The following is a 21,075-nucleotide window of genomic DNA, read 5'->3' as shown; positions in this document are numbered from 1 at the left end:
GAGCTGACCGCTCCACCGCTGTGTGGTCCGGGAAGAATGATCAATCTCAGAGAGAGAAAAAAAAAAGAAAGAAAAGGTTAAAGCGTTTGTCTGTGATGTGATTTTGCAGTGTTGTTGGAATTAGACGATTCAGCTCCGTTCTGTGGTTCTTCTGGCTCCTACAACAAAGATTTCTTAGCTTGACGTTGGTTTACAACCACTGGAAAAATGGAAATAGGGCTGCAGTGGAAAAGACACCTCCTCTATGCAGTCCTTTCATACTACTAGATGTCAAAATATTTAAAATTCTCGCTGCCCTCTGCATTTAGAGGATGTTTTTAGGCTTTGGAATAACTTACAGTAGGTATCCCCTGTTGTTTTGAAATGTGCTGAAATCCTTTTTGTTCAGTGTAATCCGGTGTTGATTCTTCTGACGCAACAGTCACAATAAGAGGGACGGTGGTGGAGCTGCTCCCTGGACGGAGGATGGAAACGTGCTGTTATTGATCCGCGTTTGACGGCTCTCAGGAGAGTCAGATTCGCTTGTAGTTCAAGTGGACGGACGCAGACTTTCGCAGATGTGAGACAACGATACGGGCCAGTTTGAAGGCTCAGGTTTGAAGGCTTGAGGAAATGCGGTTGGTTTTTGTGCTGAGTGTGCAGCGGCGTGTCAGCTCAGGGTTTTCCATGTCGGTTGAGGAGCGGGGGCTGAACGGAGCCACCCTTGCTGAAGCTTTTCCGCGGCGGCGAGTCCTCAGAACGTTCGCGGCATCCAGCGAGTCTGTCGTCTCTGTTTATGGAGACGCTGGAACACCGTCCCGCGTTTCACCGCCGGCAGGTTAATTGACAAAGCAGGCCGGAGCTGGCTCTAGGATGGATGGTGTGATCGGGGTCAAAGTGCAGTTCAGTGTCCCATTCATCGTTTGTAAAAACACGGTGAAGAATGTCTTCCTTTGTCCCTTCCAAAGCCTCTTTGTCAGGGGAACGAAATGCTTTAGCTTCTGAATTACGAGTCTAGTTTAGCAGCCAGAGTTTGTGGAATTTCATATAGGACAAGTGTTTTGGCTTCCCTCCGATAAGTATACGTACGTCTCACAGGAATTCATGCTAAATTGAGTTCAAATGCTCTTGAAAATGCTCACTTTTTCTTTTCTCCAGCTCTAATTTGGTCACAAACTGTGGCATTAATGGAGACGGGTTCACTGCAGTGTTAAGTCATTCTTGCCTCGTTCTCCAGCTGTCTGTGGAGATCTCACTGACACGTCGTGAAGCGAAGGTGGTTTCTGCCGTCGGAGGACGGGGGCTGCTGGATGCATTACTTTTACAAGCCTGTCACATCTCATCCGTCTCTCTCTGGAACAGTAACTCTACACAAACACTGTGGTCGATGGGATTTGAGCTAACACGTTTTTATGCAATCAAGTCTCACAAATCTTTACATATTTATCCTGTTTAGAAATTATTTTCATTTGACTTTTGGCTAAACTAACCCAGGGGACACGTGGGCCTTCCATGAGATGCTGAAATAATACTCAGAGATACCTCATAATCTTGATATATTTGAACCGAAGCAGCCGCCTCTGAATGAATAGAAGATGAATTTATATTACAAATCTCTATAATCAACGAGAAATTGTCAAATTTTACTCAACACACAAGCCCCGGTCCGCATTTGACCTCACAAACCCTCGCCACTATACGCTGTGAGGCTGAACCACTGTGTTACTACGTGGCTCTGGTAGAAAACCAGCGTGACTTATGAAATTATAACTGTTGTGTTTAATTAAATCCAGTTATAGCAATGTATTCTACCCTTTTTTTTTGTGTTTCTTTCTTTCTTTTAATTTTTCCATTTCCAGAGTGAACTGTAAACATGTCTGAGCTAAAGAGAAGGTTCAGTTCGTCTCACTGGAGCTTTTGTTTGCCGATCAGCAGAAGGTTAAACGTGCTCTGTCAGAAACATTAAAGTCACCTGGCGGCCGTCTGGACCTGCTCAGCAGTTAACTCAGACTCCGGTGTTTCTCACACTGTAAACACTTTTCACTCACTTTGAATATCACCCAGAATGAGAAGATGTGTTACTTAACCTAAGTATGTGATGTTACATTTAATGCTGATAATGTCATAAACAGGGTTTCCTAAACTATGGCTCAGGTTCCAGTGAGGGACTCAGACCACTTTTCACCAATTCTTCATAAATCATGTAGAGATGTTATGTTTGTGGCTGCAGAGTCGTCAGATTCTTGTTTTGGATCGTGAGCTGGTGAAGGTTTGGGAGAATGTGCTTTAGAGCAGAACATTAAAACACGTTACACACAAAAGCAGTTATGTGAAAACGGATTTGAGAAAATGACCTTTGCGCCTTTTTAGACTGTACAGATATTGAACAGATGGTATAAGGGAAGAAAGCTCAATAAAGACAGTCAAGAGTGGTTTTCCTCCAGCACTGACTCAGTGTACAATCTGTTCTCATGTGGGGAGCATAAAATACGTTAGCTTCCATTTTACAAATCATTATTACTGTTGTTATGATCTGGAAAACTACTTTGCTCGATGGTTAAATCGAAAGGTTTCTTGTCAGAAATACTGAATGAATGTTTCATTACAAGAAATATTTCTTTCAAATTTTTATTGAAGTAATTCTGTTGGCTGAATTATAATAGATGTTGAGTCGATGGTTTTAACTGTAAAACCATTACTGGCACAAAGACACAATAATTAACCTGCTATGAGCAGAGCATTAGGAACAGAGTCCTCCAAGGTATGTCCAGTATTTTCCATCTCCGTGTCCTGATGTGACCAGGACAAGCGAATACGAGAATATGGAAACGGGAAAATGTTAGATTATAGCTCCATTATAGACAAAGAAATGAGTCTCCTCTTGTGTCCTCCAGATAAACAAATATTTCACCCTCTCTGCTACAGATGCTGCCGTTGGCTGCAGAAATAAAACACGGTGTTCTTCAATATGCATTGATCAGCCAGAACATTATGACCACTGAGGGCAGAAATGGACAAGAATTCCCTCTTGCATGGTGCTAATTGTTTGGTGGGAAAGTAATAATTTGGTCTTTAAAGTTTAAGAAATAGACGAAATAAATTCAAGTGATAGTGAGTTGGCCGGATCAGAGTTCATGTGGGGTGATCTCACTCTACAAAGGCAGTATCTATCATCAGTGGTCCAAGAAAAGAAAAGTGGTGAACCGGCGTCAGAATCGTGGGCGGCCAAGCCTCACTGACGCACATGTTCACATGGCTCCGCTTCTCGGCTTACACAAACTTAGACGATCTGCTTTGAACATCTTGACGCCAGATATAACAAACCCACCTTCAGAGATCCTGCGCTGGCAGGAAAGTGAGACCCATACAGTATTAGTCAGGTGGTTATAATGTTGTGGCTGATAGAGGTTTGTGCGGATTGGTGATTCCATCACAGACTGAGAGAAATCATCAATTGAGACTCTTCTGAGCCGTACTACAATTGAGCGAGTAACTCAAGACGCTTAACACATCATCTCCCAACAGTTTTGGTTGGAAATAACTGAGCATGCTTTGAAATATTTCACGAGAGAGCAAAATGCGGTGCTACGCTGTCGAAAAGAGGCACAAATCACATCAAGCTGAGGTCCGGTGACGCGTTTGCTGTGACATCTAGATCTCAGACCAAACACCAAGTGAAAGCTCAAATCCTCAGGACCTCTGGATTCAAACTTCTGAGACAAAGTATGAGATCAGCGTCTACCGAATATCAAGACTTTAAAAGTACCAAAAACGTCATTAGAACATCAAAGGAAAAATCACAAAGCGTCATTTCTACGAGGTCATTTACTTGGAAACTGCCATTGTGCTGCGCTCATGTCTCACCGTTGTGTTTGTGTTTCGTGTGTTTTGCAGACCCTCCCAGTGGTTGGCTGACAGGATCTTTGCCCACAGCGGCGTTTTGAGGCTCTCAGTCAGCAGCTTGTGCAGGCCGGTGGACTCACAAGAGGTTTGTCGTCTATTATTCTTTCATGGATATCATGTGACTGTCTTGCAAATCGCCTGTGTGAAAATTTGGGATTCTCCTTCGAATTAGAGTTAAAGCCAAAGTATTCCAACATGTGCAAAGCCACGTGTTTCTGCACCCCCCCCCTCCGCCCCCGGCCCTATTAGATAATTCAGTCAGGAGGGATTCGATTCGGACATAATTTGTGAGCACGCTTGTTTTTCTGGCGGGAGAGGCCTGGCGATGAAGTTATGATCTCACAAACTCCAATTTGGTCCAATTTTGTAAATCCAGCTAATTTTTCAATTATTCCTGGGTGGTTTGTGACATAATTTCATGAGGCGTGACAAACCTAAAACTGCATTTGTTTTCCAGTTTTGCAAATATTGTTTTGTTCAGTCATTCATTCATTCAGCCATCTCCTGTACAACTTTAACAAACTTGGTTGCAGCAGTAGTTGTGAGGTGCTGGATCCTGCTGAGTCCAGCTGACTATGACTATCATGGCCAGGTGCGTTCTTTCATTTATTCATTCATTCATTCATTCATTCATTCATGAAGGATTAAACATTAATTTAATGCCGATTAAGTTCCCAAATTTTTTTTGTTTCAAATGTATTGCCAACAGTTTTGTGCATCAATAGACATTTGAATACAGATTCTCATGACCTTCACTAAATATATTAAAAAAACACATCAACACCCAAGCTGTACATATTTTATTGCAATTTAATAGTGACATAACAGGCTTTAATACATTATATTACAAAGATCTTATGTACAAACGCAATATGTCGGATCTATTGACATCAACAAACCACTATTTTTATACAGTAAATACAGATGCTTGATCCATTCAAGCAGATTGATGTATGCCTGTTCAAGCAATTCAAGGTTTAAAAAAACACGTATTTCTCTAAAAAGGTTGGACATAAAGAGAAGGCACCTCATCAGATTTTCATAATGATTCAGTTTTTAAATATTGTTTTTTTTAATAAAAGTTGCAGGTGTTTGGAATAACACTGTATAAGAGAAAAAAATGGGATTATGCTGCGTTGTAGACTATGCTGGAATGGGAAAAAAAGCCCTGAAGAGTGAAGCTGTTACCTGTTTACTGCTACCTTCCCTGTAAAATTAGTCTGAAATATGTCTGAATGATGAAATGAAAAGTAAGTCACTGGATACATTTCCTGTGTCAGCCTCGTTTGCTCGGTACGCACTAAATAGATATTTTAGGGTTCCTATTTCAAAGCTACTCATTCAATCAAATCAAATGAAGCACTGCCAACTAAGGTTCTTGTTCGAAAACACATTTAAAATAACTCCTGAGCAATGAGCATGTCTTTATATGTCTCATAAAATAAAATAAAATAAAAAAAAAAAAACAAAAAAGCACAGACAACTGAGTAACAGCATGTAAATTTATTACATGATTAGAGGGACCTTTTCTCGCCCTGATATTTGGATTATTGCACTTTTAACATCATCTTTCTCTTGGTCATCCGACTTGGTCTGATGCCACGATTAACCAAAACAAAAAAAGATATGAGGCCTGTGAAGGAGTTTATTGGGCGACGCAGCACAGTGTGTGTTCCTGGGGTGTTCAGTGGAAAGTGTTCGGGTTTGGACGGATCATCATGACGACTTTCTTTAGGGAATACGCTCCTCCTCTGAACTCTGCCCAGTAGACGCCGTCCTGGTAGCGGCTGCGGTAGTGTCCTCCTCTGTACCAAACGCCGTTCAGGTTGGAGTGGGCGCAGGAGTTGTACCACCAGCCCCCCTTCTGGTAGTGGGCGCAGTTTCCTACACGAACACGGAACAGGAATTAACACTCAGACGTCCGTGTTCATGAAACAGGACTGAACTGCAGCGGTTTTTACCTGTATAGGCGTCATGGTCTCTGTCCAGTGTGGTGAACTGCTTGCCGTTGTGCCAGGTGAGGGAGTCCCCGGCGTTGCCGTGATATCTGCCCACCCTCAGCTTGTAGAAGTCAGCCTCGGGCTCCAGCCTGAAACTGGCGTACTCCGCAAACACCTTCCTCCCCGACCAGTCCTCCAGCGTGACCAGCAGCTTGTAGTTCCCCTGGTTAGTCAGCCAGTAGATGTTCTCCAGACCCAGCCAGTACTCGCCGTCGATATTGCCAAAGCCTTGCTGTGAAGTTCAGTGATAAGTAAAACACTATCAGTACGATTAGGAAATCCCCTCTGGATGTTCTTTGAACAGTTTCTTTGAATGTCTGGGTGATGATTCAGGGTCGTTGCTCGTGCTCTGGAGGTAATTATGAGCTTTAGTTCGTCTACGGGATTGATTATCCTCAAGGAACATTGTTAGAAATGGACCCTCTGAGTCAGGTTTATGGCTTACATCAGGTGTCCAGATTTCTCCCTGTTATTTTTCTATTAGAAACACAGCAGGACACTGCATTTATCTGAAAACACATCATTCTGGAGGATATCCTACTACTTTGCTCTGGCTCTGTACTGTACTGTAAGTCAGTCTGCGGTGTCTGAATCATGGAAAGACTACTTCTGTGGAGAACACAAAAGCAATTTGAGATTTATCATGGTTTTAAGGTTTTTGTAGTCATTGTGGAAACACTTCTATTCTTGTCTTGAGGCCAGATTTAATCAGGACCTTCGTATTGCTTTGGCTTGCACCCAAATGTTTACCAGTGAACGTCTTTCTCCTGTGAGAGAGGGTTTACCGAAAAAAATCACATTCCCCATCAGATACAGTATTCGTTTATAAAGCAGGATCATTTTCTGACGGAAATGCAAACAACTTGTCTGGTAAAGCAACACTTAAATCCACAATCTCCTCATTTTTGGATTTCGGTATGAAGTAATTTCGCAAGACCAACAAATGTGACTGGAATTAATGAGTCACAAGGCTGCGACGGAGGCAGGTACCACACCAGGCTCCATCAGACACTCGAAAAGCTCAACAATCACCCTTTCATTAGTCCTTCACATCTGGTTAAAGTCAGAACGCCTTGCTCGTGTCGCCAGCTCCCCTCTAAACTATGAGCTCCTTGATTCGGTGTGAGGCTGTCGCACCTTGTAGGTCTCCCAGTTTCTGAAGAAGTTGACAGAGCCGTCCACCCTCCTCTGGATCACGGTCCAGCCCCCCGGGTCATGTCTCTGGTCGCACCACACTTGCATAAGCCGGTTTGCGTTCTCTGGCTTCACCAAGTACATGCCGCTGGCGGTGTGGCCGTCCTCCAGGGCCTGCAGGCAGTCCTTAAACGGACCTGAAGTGGAAGATCACAACACTCAGACGGCTACAGCGGTGGCTTGAAAGTTAAGAATAGGAAGCAGACGAAGAATAAAACCTCGGTGACACAAAGAGTTATTATACTCTGCCATAGGGAATCCCATTTTTCAGCAGAGGCTCTCATTTTAACTGTAGAATTGACTTTGGCTGCGCCGCTCACTGGGGAAATGGCTGCCGGCAGTGAAGCCAAGAGAAACACTGGCATGAGGGCAAAGGGAATCCTAACTGCCGAATGATGAAACAGTAGCAGAAAGCTTCAATCACTCACAATGCTTCAACTTTCAGGATTGTTATTTTACTAATCTTCACTTATTCTCTAGTATTTTATGTAATTATCAGAGAAGTCAAGTCAGGTTTTGAGGAGTGGATTTCCGAGACTGGGCTGATTAGGCTTACAAATCTGTGTTTTACATTCCACTCCTTTGCCAAGTCTGGCAAAGTCTGCTGTAGTTTTTTTTGTGTGTGTGTATGTGTCAATTTTGCTGTAAACCATTTTCAAAAAACAGGAAAACCTCCGCAGTATCTAAGATGTTTTGCTTACTCGCAACCAAGGAAGCACAGACGCGCCTGCCAGGGAACAGCAGGGTCAACTGTGAGCTAATCGGCAGCAGTTGTGTTCTTGGTACAAACGCTTTGAAAATTCTGTGCAAGGTCAAACTTTTATCGGATTTTATGTTGGAGATCAGCGAAACCTGATTTGCATACGTGCCAAGAGTGATTTTAGCCTTCATTCCAAAGCTGGCAGATCTGGAAACAACAGTAATGGGGGGGAATGGCTCCCCTGGTACAAATAGCCGTGAACGTGTTTAAGTTCTTAAGATTTCACACTTGTGCATTTTGCCAACTGGCCTGCTTTACAAAGTGCTACAGTACGCTGAAGGGGGATGGGAACAGGACTGGGTTTAGGTGCATCAGAAGCAAAAAAAGAAAAAGAAATGAATTTGATAGCTATCTTTCTGAAGATTGTTTTTGGTTCTTGAAATCCCTGTGGATGATATCTGTTTCGTGGCCCACAGTCAGCCATCCATTTACTCTCAGGAATGTCTCTGTTGAGCAGATACAAGCCAGAAAGTTGCCCTGCCCTGCCCCGCTCTGTTCTGCCTGATAAAGTTTGCTGCCTCGGTGGAACATATGACTGATTCTCGACTGGTGCAACTGGAACAAATGACATCATGGCTGCGTGCATCTCTTCACCCCCTCCCCTCGTTTCATTCACCCCCAGCTCGCTGTTTTCTCCTCTGTTCCTGCATTACACACATCCTCCCTCTCTACTACTGCATGCCGTGGAGCTTTCTGTCTGTGTTCTGCTTTTATGTAACTGTTTTTGGGGGTGTTAGCTGCTTTTCTATGGGCAGGAAATTACACGCCTCCTTTCAAACAAATCATACAAAGACTCCTGTTCACATACAGTCTAGTGAAAGTGGCACGAAAAGTCAGTGGAAAACGCTCCCGCGAGTCAAAGCGCTGATGATCGGTTCTCTTTCTTTGACTGTTTTCCGTCAAGCTAAAGTCTTTAAATGAACGGGAACGGGCAATAGGCCATTGACTGCCACTGATCCAGCAAAACACTCCTCACATCAGTTTTTGAATCTGTTAACATGTGTTTGAAAGGCCACTGGGCTTCCGGCCAGCTACCCGTCTCGGCACACACACATATTTACCCTGCTAATATGCTTTGTGTTGTGGTGACGGGTTAAATCGTGGCAATCAGATGATATGCATCACAAAAGGCAGGAGACAACAGCGTTTCTGTTCCCACTCGCCCTTTGCTCTGGAAAAGTGTGGGACAAAACCAAAATGAATGGATGAAAGGCGCGCCGGTCACGTGATTAATGGCTGAGCAGCTCAGACACGCAGCCTTTTGTTTAGACTCCTATTTGTGGTGGCAACTGGTGTGTTTGGTAGGAATACATAGAAACCAGAGATTGTATCGCTCTTTTGTTGAACTCACCGGAGGGCTTGTCGGTGGTGGACGGGCTGTGTGTGCCGGCCGGCATGGTGGGAAGAAGAGGCGGTAGAGATTTCTGGTCGCTCTGGATCTCGTTGCTGATCGGGTTATTGATCCGCGGAAGAGCGGGCGGCTGATAAGGCTTGTTGAGCGGTGGTGCCGGCGGAGGCGGCTGCGGCCGCGGCTGAGGGACGGGGACGGGGACGTGGCGGGGAGGAGGTCGACTCTGGCACTGCTCCTCCAAGATGGAGATGAGAGTCGACTGGTTGGTGGCTAGAGAAGCCAGGTGCTGGTATTTGTGCTCGAGATCTTTGTACCGGCTGGTCAGCTGCTGCATCTCGGACGTTTGGTTCAGTATCTTGTTCTCCATCTGTGCCAGCTCAAGGGCATTGTCTCTCTTCCTTATGATTTCGTGGAGCAGCTGCATGTAAAGCTGAGTGACTCTGGAGTTCATATTTCGACTTTCCTTCCTCAGAAGCTTGACCTCGTTGACGATACCCCCGTCAACCTCCACCAGCTGCTGCAAGGTCTCGATCTGCCTTTTCTGCTTCTGCAGCTCCACGTTTAGCAGCTCCAGCTCTTGTTTATTGACCCGATTCTCCAGCATGGCCTCCGGCTCCTTGGAGTTCACGCAGATGGCTCCGGTCACTTTCTGCTGGGGCACAATGAAAGTGTAGGAGCATTTGTCCTGCTGCTGGTCGGCCGGAGCGCGCTTGCTCCTGCCAGCGTAGAGAAACTCCCTCCCCAGACCGTCCTCGCTGCTCTCGAATTCCTGGGTCCTGTCTCCGCCATGGCCGCCGTCTGAAAGGCTCCCCTGCGTCTGCTGCACGCCCCAGGCCAGTCCATAAACTAGAAGGAGCCCCAGCAGGACCGCTGAAGGGGGCTCCATGAGTTAGTGTCTAACCCACCAAAGCCTGAGGAGAAGAAAAAAATAGAGCAAAGCATGATTTTATTGTACTCATAACTAACTTACACGCAGGTTTAGCAGAAGGCCGTGTGGACAGAGCCGTGCACTGATTTATCCCCGGCTATTACAGGTGAAATTGTTTTTTTTTACTGCTCAGTTTGAGACCAGGAAGTAGAGCGTCCATCAGGATACATTCACACACCGCACAGAGGAACAGGCAGGTACAGAAGCCCTGCAGACACATCGCAGCCGCTGCAGGGCTGGAGGTCATTACACCTCCCAGAATTTCGGCTCCTGAAATAGATTAGATCTGAAAGGAAATCGCTCATGTGTCCCGCTGAGCACCACAGCGACCGCTGCAACTTTCCATGACATTAAACACACAACCGTCACATACAATATGAGTAATCTCCTGGTTTCTGCACTGCTAATATTACCACTGACATACCTGTTTCCCCTGTTGGTTTGAAGATGTAGTTCACTGAATGTATACTAGTTTGTTTTTGATTTTATTTACAAAAGCTGTTACTCAGTAACTCTCCCCATTGCCCCTCAGAAAGCATTCTTTTTGTCTAATGATGTCCATTTCATTACTTGTAGGGGTGCGTGTTTAGTTTAGTTTGCTTTTTTGGCTCCAGCTCTGGTTGGGTGACTGCCATAGCTAGTCCTCTACACGGAGAAACACTCCTATCTGCTCCCCTCTGCAGGCCTGGACATCTTTGCTTATGGAAAAACTGAGACACCACCAGATGATGCTATTCAAGGAACTGTTTTAAATATTGATCGTGTTGCATCAGCCTGGTGTGTTGCCCTTACCCGAGGAGTCAAGCAAAACGAGCTGCAATCACACTTTAACTGTAACTCTCGAGCAAGTCTGTTTCTGTTTTGACTGTTACGCAAAAGGTTTACTCTGACCAAGAAGAGGGATGTTTTACATAATGATATCTTATTTGTTTCCACAGAAATCCCTGATTATATCTGAGATACAGCCCTGTTCAGAGCTTAATCTTTTCAAAAAGATTTTTCCTCAATGACTTCACAAAGCGGCACAGCCCTTTCCCCCAGGAGTTCAGGAAAATGAGAGGCTTGATTGCCGGGCAATGATCATCTCTTTACTTTGATTTAGAAAAATAAGTGGGGTGGGGTTTTTTGAAGATGTTGTGGTGTTATTAGAAGGAGCGATGCCACTTTTGGCTCAGGAGAATGTAACTCCTGTGTAAGGATAACAAGGCCTTGAACTCTTGGGGCAGCTTAATTGAAAGCTGCTGTATATTGGATTACAGAAGGGTCCTGTGTAACACTTCCCCACAGTCAGAAGGGGCCTTTCCAATCATAAAGCATCATAGAGAGGCCTTATATTGACTGTGCGAGAGCTGCGGGTGTGTTGTCAATCTTCTGAGTGTTTCCCTCACTCTGTGCGAGAGACGCGTTGTTGAGCTCAAATTAGGGAAGCGAGCTGAGATATTTTCATCTGGGTAATCTGGGCGTGCAGCCAGCACATTAGGTTGGAGACATGGAGAAGAGAAATGCAGCATTCCCCAAGAACGTGACCCCTGGCACCGATGACCCCTCTGCTTTTATCTGTCTAGATTCAAACGTGTAAACACTTTTTCCTACTGAAAAAAAACAAGAACTTGCAGAGGAAGAGTCCTCTGTGCAAACTGTCTTTCTTTATATAAATCGTTGCAGTACTGAAAACCTCAAGGTCCTGCTGTCCAGGATACTTTGTTCAAACAGTACCCAACGCTGAAAGACGACTGCCGTGAATAATAAAAAAAAAAAGTTTAAAGACGAGTGCAGTGTCTGTTTCAAATTTACCACAAAGCCGTCCTCTGTCAGCACAGCATCGTCTCGTTCGCTGTACTAATCCTGCCTACAAAGCCTGGACTCCATGACATCAGCCGTGCCAATGCTGATTGATGCAGAGGTTGCAGTGTCAAAAATATTTTTCACCCTACGCACACCGATTCTCATTATCAGTTTCAACAGAATTAATGTTTACAGATCGAGCCCCCCCGGGACATCACTAATAACCGCTTACCAGCGAGCCCAAACTGAGATAATAGAGCGGCTCGCAGCCTGTCCCTTGTAATGTGCTGATGACTGTATTTGGCCAGTGGCTCCTGCGGTTTCTCCCCCTGGAACTTGAGCTGTCTCGCTGAGAAATGCCGTGTGATTTGCCCCTGCTGCGGAGGAGTCCCACTTTGGACATTGTTAGCCTGGAATCTCCTGCTCCAGGGTTCACTACACTTCAAAGCTTGCGGGGAAAATGTTTGCAGCTTGCGATGAAATGTGTGTTTGTCAGAGTATGCTCCATGTGCGTGTCTGAGTGCTTTTCCGGCAATGTGTGTTTTCAAATAACAACACTTGCGGGGCTCAGACTCGCAGGGACCGCAGAGGGTCCCATCTGCCCCGGCAGAGACAGCCTGTTATTAACCCATCCTCGGCGCTGAGCCCCGACCACCGTCTCCGCGGTCAACAGCCCTCGTGGATCATTATTCTTCTGAAATCAGTTGACCTGAACAGGCTGCCATTGACCTGCGGTGATTAACTGTTGCTGAGGAGTTTCGTCGGAGTCTGAGGCTCGGCGGAGGAGCCTTCTCATGGCAGCATGATTGGCGGCTCCTCTCAGGTAATTTCTTCAAGTCTGCTTCACACCAAAATGTTTTGGTTTTTCTGTCTTCAGGTGGTAAATCTGTATTCATAACACTCCGCCTTGTGGGCTTTGCCTGGTGTTAAATGAGGTGTGATGGGCGTGTGCGGCTGGTCAGTCACTGCCTCTCTGTGCTCCAGCCTCTTCGGTCATGCTCAGCACATATTAATTAGTAGGTGGGCAGCCGTGCTCGGACCGGTTGATGTCTCTCACCCCAGCCCCTCTCATTTCAACATGAGCATGGCATTCCTCGCATTCCTCGTCACCTCATTAGAGCGAGCTGCCATACTTGCATGTAAAGTCAATGGCAGTGGCAGACGGAGAGAGCCGGGGCCGGACCCCTCCAGACGGAGGGACCGGCACCCCCCTCCATCCCTGTCGCACCTATAAGACACAGTTTGGACTGACCCACTTCATTCTCTGTGTCCTACTTTCTGTCTGAACGCTTCATAATCACATCATCATCATTCTCAGCAGGAGATCACAACAAGACTACACAGCGCCTCATTTGTCAGTAGCCAGGAGAGAAGCGGGCACGCTGCAGAACGGCTTTGTTCTGCAAGTTCAAATTAGTGCCGACTCCACAGAGAACTGGCAGAGTCTCCTCCATGACACCCAATATGCGTTGGATCCGAGTCAAATTCAATTTGCCGGCGGTAATATGCACTATTGCTTTACCTTGAGGGTGACCTCATTCTTTTCTCAAGCATGTAATCCCTGTTTCCATGTAACATGACATTTGGGACGTGATTAGGCTCAAGTACTCGTTCAATCTGACAGAAGAAGGCAGTGTTTGTTTTGACTGTCTGTGGAGCAGGGGAGCTGGAGTTTCTGCTCAAACTGGGGTTTCGTCCAGTGTCTGTCCGTGCTTGTGAGTTCAGATGGGGAGGCACGGGGTCTTGGGAATTGTTTCGATAAGTTCCAGTACCTCAAAGCCCCCTTATCCAAACACTGCCCTGGCAACAGAAACAAAGACAGGATTCAAGCGCCTGCCTCCCTGTCCTCTCGGGTCCTGGGGAACATCCTGAATCTGACGTCTGCTTGACACAGTGAAGCTGCTCTGTTTTGTTTTTAATAATAAATTAATGCTACAATTGGTTTCAATAATGTATTGCTTACAGCTCGCGCTGAATAAAGTCTCTCAGCCTTCGTTTGGCACTTCTGGGCTCATGTGTTTTGAGAAGCTGGATTTTATCAGTAGCAGAAAAGCACTTTGCAATTCTTGAAAACTCTCTCCAGCATCCCTCTGTGCTGAATTAACTCCCCTCAGAGTCAGAGCGAGGCAGCAAAAAGTAGAATTTCCCTCCAGCATCAGACTGAGTGTCAGATAAGAGATGCTGTAGGGTCAGTGCTGAATTTAAACGTCACTGCGTTGAGCAGCGAGCAACAGCTCTGACTCCGCTCACTTAAAAGAAAATGACAAAGTGCTTAACCTTTGTATCAGAAGTGTCACATGGCTGATTGATTCTCACCCCACGCCAACTGTGGCCGTCATTTACTCTCTGGCTACATGTGAAGAATTCAACATGTTCCTGTGAAACAGACATGCACTAATCCTGCCCAGTGAATAAGAACAGGTTTAAACTTCTTAATGAGACAAGGTTACATAATGCTTACGAGATAAGTGCACGGTACGGGTGACGCTCCCTCAGTTGCCTTGCCCTCCTGCCAGGACTGTTTGAAGTTTCTCCTGGAAGAAAGTCATCCCAAGTGTGAAAGCTGCACGTCTGTGTCCTCCTCTCCCCCTTTTTCTGCGCTCTGCTCGTCTGGTTACTTGCTCTTTGTCACCTTAGTCCATTCCAGCAGTGGAGGGGTGAAGTGGGTCTCAAAGCCTGTTATTAAAGGACTATCATTACCGCAACAGAGCCTCAACTTTGGAAGGAAAAAAAAACAACAAAAACAAAGTCTTCAGCATGCATTGAGCAGATTTGTTCCAAAGTCCAGTTGAAAAAGTTGGAACAGTCTCAGGAAATGAGCGGTGAGTGGAGCTGGTTGGTGGAGGTAGTTTCCTGATGAATAAGTTGAGTCCGGGGCAGGTTGTGTTCTGCCTGTGGCCCGTCAGGAGAAGACTGTCACTTTTCTGTGGGCCGAATCCATCACTTCTGCCTCACAGCTCTAAGAGGCTGTCTCTCTCAACTGCACCTCTCTCTCTCTCGCCCTCCCTCTCTCTCTCTCGCCCCTCTGCCTCTCCTTGGTGCTTTTAAATTATGAAGAAAAAAAAAAAAGAAATCCTGTAGCGGTGTTGCAGTAGGCAGAGCCTCCCCCCCTCTCCCTGAAAATGAAATGAACACACTCTTGTTTAAAGCAACAGCCTTCTCTCTCCACCCCTCCTCCCCGTGGCACAAAAGAGATCCACAAGCGTGCACAACAAGCTACACACACACTGCTCAAATTTCCAGCCCCCTGCCCCCCCGGCCACCGGTTCACCACCACCACCACCACCTCTATTTCTGGCTGGGGCTGAGCGTAGGTCTTCCGGTGGTGCGCGGCAACGATGTTGCACTGATCACATCCTAATTGAGCGTGAATGAACACTTGGCCTCAGACCGTCAGATAGGAAGCGGATCCAGGTGTTTTAACTGAGACCAGGTTTGCTGACCCTGGTTTGTAGTCCATAGGTGACTTGTCTGAAGCAAGTTGAATACTGGACCCTTGCTCACCAGAAGCGGGGCTGTGCGTGTTTGAATCAATGTGTTCTGGTGGAGGAGAGGATATAAAACACATCAGAGATGTCAGATTGTGGACGGTGCTGCCAGTGATCCACAAATTCCTCTTGGGAAGATGTGGCTTTTGGGCCTGCTGCCTGCTGTTTTTTTGCATTTTCTTCTTGCTTTTATTAACAGTTTCTCTCCTGCCAGTAGTGTTGGCAGTCAGTTCTTTTTTTCACCAAGGTGATTTACTATTTTTCACTCTTAAAATTCAAATCACGGCTGGTATTAACCTTAAATAATTACAGAAAAACTTTTTCAGGCAGCATTTGAAATAAATGTCTTAATCTGGTAACATAACGACTTCATTAAACCCTAACTCGTAGTAGCACCAAATGAGAAACTATGTAAATTAGTTGTTGTTAACTGGCTTTTAGACTTTATTTGCCCTGGCAAATAAAAATTAGACTCATCTAAAAGTAGTCACCTCAGCATCCTCCTGTTTATTGAACAATATATCCAAGAGAGCTGTGTAAAGTTATGCGTCAGTGTCTCATTTTGGTTTCGTGTCCAATAAAATTCAAGTTGTGCCATGGCGTTTGTTTTACAATGCACAGGATGTGTGATTCTCCCTACTGGAGTATAAACATTAAATATGTTGCAGATGGCGGCAAAACTTTTATATGCCCTAACTCCGAACTCTAAAAACTGTTTGGATGCATGTAAAAAAACAGGGAAACTCATGAAGTTCCATCACTTTTTATTTATCAGTTATATAACAGGCATTCCTTCTGCTGGTACGTCTCCAAAAACACTTCAGTCAGTTTAAGTGGAGATGTGCAAGCATTTTGCGAGTCAATGAGTGAAAGTTTTGCAGCCACAGCCTGGATTTACTCCTCAAAAGAGACGTTTTTGTTCTTTACTCTGCATGCAGTTGTTTAGGATCCCCTGCTGCTCATACACTCGCACCGTCAGCGTTTTCCATTGTGTTTTCTCAAGTTTGTATTTAAAGTTTTCTGCAGGCTTCAAGTGGTAAACACTGGACTGCATCACTCTTACTGTAATCCCGGTTGTAATGACGGTTTGAATTCATGTGTTTTTTTTATCGAGGAACTTTGTTCTCATAAAACAGTCATACTTCACTTTTGGGAAAATGTTCCCACGCACCATTTAGAACATCGAGCGAGAGCGGAAAACGACTCACAACCGGCTGATCTCAACTTTTGTTATGCTGTAACATCTTCAGAGCGTCGTTTCACAGCAAGTTAAATAAAATATTGCAGTCACAGCTGACAACTGGCACCAGCAACACACTCCAGCTCACTCTGGCTCTCAAGAAAAAGGAAAATTATATTTATAATAAAAAAAATATTACATAAGGGATAATGTTACTTTCACATTTATGTTTGGATTTCTTTGTCCAGATCGGGTGTCGTCGGTATTTAAGGTCACACAGCTGCTGATTGCTTCCTCTACTTATTCAGTTTCCTCCTCAAGTGAGTGGAACTGTCTCAATGTTTCCCCTGATGACACAGCGAGAATGTGCAACTGGCTTTACTCAGTGGAGTTCCTGGCAGAAGATCTTGGACTAAAGAGACGTGGACTAATCCATTTCATAACATCTGAGGGTTGGCGAGACGTGAAGGACTGGTCACTCATTTAACAAACTAATCCCATAAAGAGATTTTTTTTTTTATCCAAAACAATGTGATTAATCTTCAGGCCCGGTGTGTCACATGCCGTGCTGAACTGGCATTCGGTTGTTTATACCCTCCTCCTTCTCTTTCCTCTGCAAAGTGACAGCTGCAGCTGACTTTGCGGTGAGTGAGCGAGTGAGTGATACTGCTTTTTTTCCTGCGTTTTGAGTGACTCAATCTCATCTCAAACTGCGGCGTCGGAGCCGTGATTAGTTTCCTTTCCACCTCTAATCTTCAGCAGGTTTGGGGGGGTGGGGGGGGGGGGATTCATAAAAGTGTCAGATGGAAAATGTTACTCCCAACCTGAAATGGTAACCAATCAATGCATTTTAAAGCTGCCGGCACCACAAGGGAAAGATGGTGGAAAGTGGTTTTGTGCGGGGAATGTTTCACAGATGGGCTCCTGTGTCGGGCCGGTGAATGAATGAACATGTTGAGCGAGCTGTCCGCTCGCTTACCGGCACTTTGAGTTAAGTAGCAGGAAAGCTTCTGCTGCAGTTTGTGTCCAGATGAATTAAAGCTGAACTTTAATAAATGATAAATCCATAATAATGGTATTTATTGTGGCGCTCCTTGCGAGTATCCAATAAATCAGCGGCTCCGAGTCTTTTTCCAGGATCTCCTCGGATGGTTTCTGAGAAAGGCAGCGGACTCTCTCCCCAAGTTATCAGCTAATAGTTTGCATTGAAGTCAAACACTAGTGGACACACACACACACACTCTCATAAATGCAAACATCAGGTCTTCTCTAGGTTTTCTTTGACATGAGAAAATCAAAATCTGGCAGCAGGCATAAAAAAAAGAAGCTTTTTTTATTTCTAATTTTCTCATTTACTAAGTCCTTCAAGTAATTTATCAAAAAGTATCACTAAAATTGTTCTGTTAATCCAGAAAAGACAGTCCCCATAACTCATTTTCATGTAAAATTAACTTGTTAACAAAGAAAAAATGGAAAATCCAATCAAGCATTTGCTTCATATGTGAATAAAATCCACTTCCGTGGAGTTTCAGAAGTATTTTCCTACAGAAACATGTAAAAAGAGACAGAAAAGAAGGGACAGGTCGGCCCGCGGCTTTTACAGGTCCGCTCAGCACTTTATTATTCAAACGTTTCCAACATTAAAGTTCGGACAGCGGCCTGTGTGAAGTGGGGATGGTCCATGATGCTGAGCGGTGTCCATTATACCAGCTGTGGCTGACAGAGGGTCGCAGTGTCCTGCAGATGCAGGAATACAGTTGGCTGGAAAACAAGTTATAGTTTTCAGTAAAAGGAGGAGCGCTTCAGAGTGGCAGATATACGGCCTCGCTCTTTTTTTTCTTGTTCTTTCCATGAGCTGACGTCTTGGCAGCGACGTGCCCCCTCGAGAGCTGAGAGGAAAACCATGACATCATGGCGCTTTATCACTTTCGGAGCAGCTGGATCTATGAAATCTCCTGATCTCCGTCGCACACATACAGCTCAGCATGCTGTGAAACAGATTCAAAACGTGAGCGAGAGCTGCTCTTTCACCACCTCCGTGCTGGATTATAATTCAGGGAAAAACAGGATACGCATTGTTCTGCTGTGTTCTCGAACAGTGCAGACCGTAGTAAGAATAAATGCTCCCAGGATATCGTGAATATACAGCATGACTTTTTATTGGACTGTCAGTATGTGTATGAATTTATATATTAACAAAATGCATCAAGTTCAAATTAGTTATTACAGAAATGCAATATTGAAAATTAATATTTAAACTCATATACAAACTATGTTGCAGTAAATGTAAAATACAGTATTCTGCAGTTTTTGATTTCAATCTGAGGACAATAAAGGGTATGATCTTGATATGAGAGGATTTTAGCCTCAACTAAACTTGACTTGCCTGGTTAATGCACTTTAGTGTGCTCAGCAGACAAACTACAGAGTCATAAGAGAAGAAACTAGAAAAAATATGACAAGAATGAAAAAAAATTGAACAAATCAGATCCTTAGAATTCACAAATTTACTAGCTGCTAAATTTAACATGTAGAAATTCAGTCACTCAGTTCAGTCTTAACTGTTATCAGCTGTTGGTTTTCATATTTCTGAACGTGCACTTCTCTTCACTCTGTGCTTTGTGCTGACGGTGTGAGAGTTAAAGGCCGGCTGTTTTGGCTGTCAGTGTCTGGGCCGAGCGCGAGCGGCTCCACACTGACCTTCCTTTAAACACTAGTAGCGTTTCTCCCCGTCTGCCAGCCGTGATTGATGATTCTGTGGTGACCTGCTTCGACCTCCTCACCTCTGGCCTACTGTTGCTTGTTGTTTGCAATTTTTTTGTTTGACTGACAAGCTCTTTACGACAGTGAATTCTCTTTTGTAAACCGCTGTATTTGACTTTTTTTTTTTTTTTCAGTCTGTCTGCATGGTTTATAAATCAAATGCTCCTTTAAAAACATATCGAAACTGAAATCTTCATAAAAGTGTCTGATGTGGGATGGAAAACGTTTCCTTAATTATTCCATGGGCTTGCTGCGAGTGACTCTGTGCCTGGTGGCAAGAGAGACCTACAAGGATCGTTCTGTTGGGAGGAAAAACTCTGAGTTTTATGATCTGAGTGGAAAGAATGGGACCGGCTCCGGGTTTTTGTCAAGCTCACCCCGACTGTTGCAGAAACCGCCAAGTGAGGCCCGTAAATACGGAACGTGTGAGGATTCAGAGGAGCGAGATCTCATTCGGACTTCATTAGGCCCGCGCTGAAAGCGGGAGCAGCCTGTGTGGCCTCGTCTGAAATTCACTCAAGGTAATTCAAGCGGTGACTGAACGGCAGATCGCGGACAATGGCGGAGCTGCAAATAGCATTAGCAGGTCTGGGCACGGACACACATGCAGCATGTGACCAGCGTTTAACAGTTGAGAGGTTGTTAAATCTTTCCTGTTGTCCATCAGGTTTTTTCTTTCTTTTTTTTTTTTTTTTTTTTTTTTGCTGCTTGTTTCTTGACAAGCATTGAATCATAAATCAGCTCACTTTCCTTCGACATCATGCCTTGTAGCGTGGAATTCAAGGATCAAGGTTGCGTTGCCCGTTCCTTCATGAGCACTAAAGTTTTGCCGTATGGCTTCCAGACATGTTTTACGAGTCTGCTCCTCTTTACATCATTTGGAAAGAATCCAAAAGGAAAGCAGGGAGAAGATAAAGGCCCGTGCAGGTGGGATCCATGGAGGCAGAGCCCGACAACAAACACGGGCCTGTGCCAAAGAGATCGGCTTGAGAACGCAACGCGTTGCCTAATGTGCTGCTGAGAGAGACGCGGGCTTCGTGATGGATCGTCGTGAGGACCGAGGTGTAATGTAGCGCAGTCTTAAAGTCCTCACGGTAAACACACACGGCTCTGTCATCAGCGGGAGGCTGTCAGTGCCGGAGTTAAAACTTGAGAAATCCCAGCTCAGCCTGAACTTCTGCGTGTGTCTGTTCGGGATGTCAGCGCCCAGTCTGACCTACTTTCTCGGCCCGGGGTCCGCTGCTGGTGCTGATGCAAAGATTTCCATATGGAACAATTGGAGTGTAGAAAGTTCCATTGGGATATTTCTATACGGCGGAGTTTCCTCGCTGTTTTGAGACAGGCACGTGAGTACAGTACGAGGCACGTGGAGTCCGGAATCGCCGGGAAGATCACACATCTCGGCTCCTCTTGGCCTCACTGTGATCGTCCCACGTGTTTGTGTGACAGGTTTATTTTACGGCGGCAGTGATCACTCTTTAAATGTCATCATTTGAGATCCCTCAAATCTTATTAGACATTTATTGGAGGCGAACGTCATCGGCGGGGGAGCCAGGTGCGCGGCGTGGAGCGAGTCCAGCTTCCTCCCTTCCGCTTTCCACCCGTTGAGCTCGGGAGAACAGAGTCTGATGTGTAGCCGTGTTTGCAGGTTCAGGTCTGCTAGCTTTAATGGGCAACGTTCTGGCAAAACCAACAGCCAAGGGGAGGACTGGAGAGGCGGTCTGGCTACGGCTGGACCGTGGCT

General features: G+C 45.2%; 1 protein-coding gene across 1 annotated transcript; it reads right to left on the bottom strand.

The window, feature by feature from the left end:
* Positions 1-4,665: 4,665 nt before the first annotated feature.
* On the bottom strand, positions 4,666-14,903 carry angptl2b (angiopoietin-like 2b). The gene is made up of 5 exons (XM_030105251.1): positions 14,362-14,903; positions 9,188-10,098; positions 7,020-7,213; positions 5,844-6,114; positions 4,666-5,766 (listed from the first exon to the last, which is right to left on the bottom strand). Exons 2-5 carry the CDS (start codon positions 10,071-10,073, stop codon positions 5,567-5,569), a joined length of 1,551 nt encoding a protein of 516 aa, XP_029961111.1. The 5' UTR covers positions 10,074-10,098; positions 14,362-14,903; the 3' UTR covers positions 4,666-5,566.
* Between the last annotated feature and the right edge of the window lie 6,172 nt (positions 14,904-21,075).

The sequence above is a fragment of the Salarias fasciatus genome, chromosome 12 (genome assembly GCF_902148845.1).
Source record: "Salarias fasciatus chromosome 12, fSalaFa1.1, whole genome shotgun sequence".
Lineage (NCBI taxonomy): Eukaryota > Metazoa > Chordata > Actinopteri > Blenniiformes > Blenniidae > Salarias > Salarias fasciatus.
Note: the sequence above shows the minus strand (reverse complement) of the source record. Positions and strands in the feature narration are given on the sequence as shown.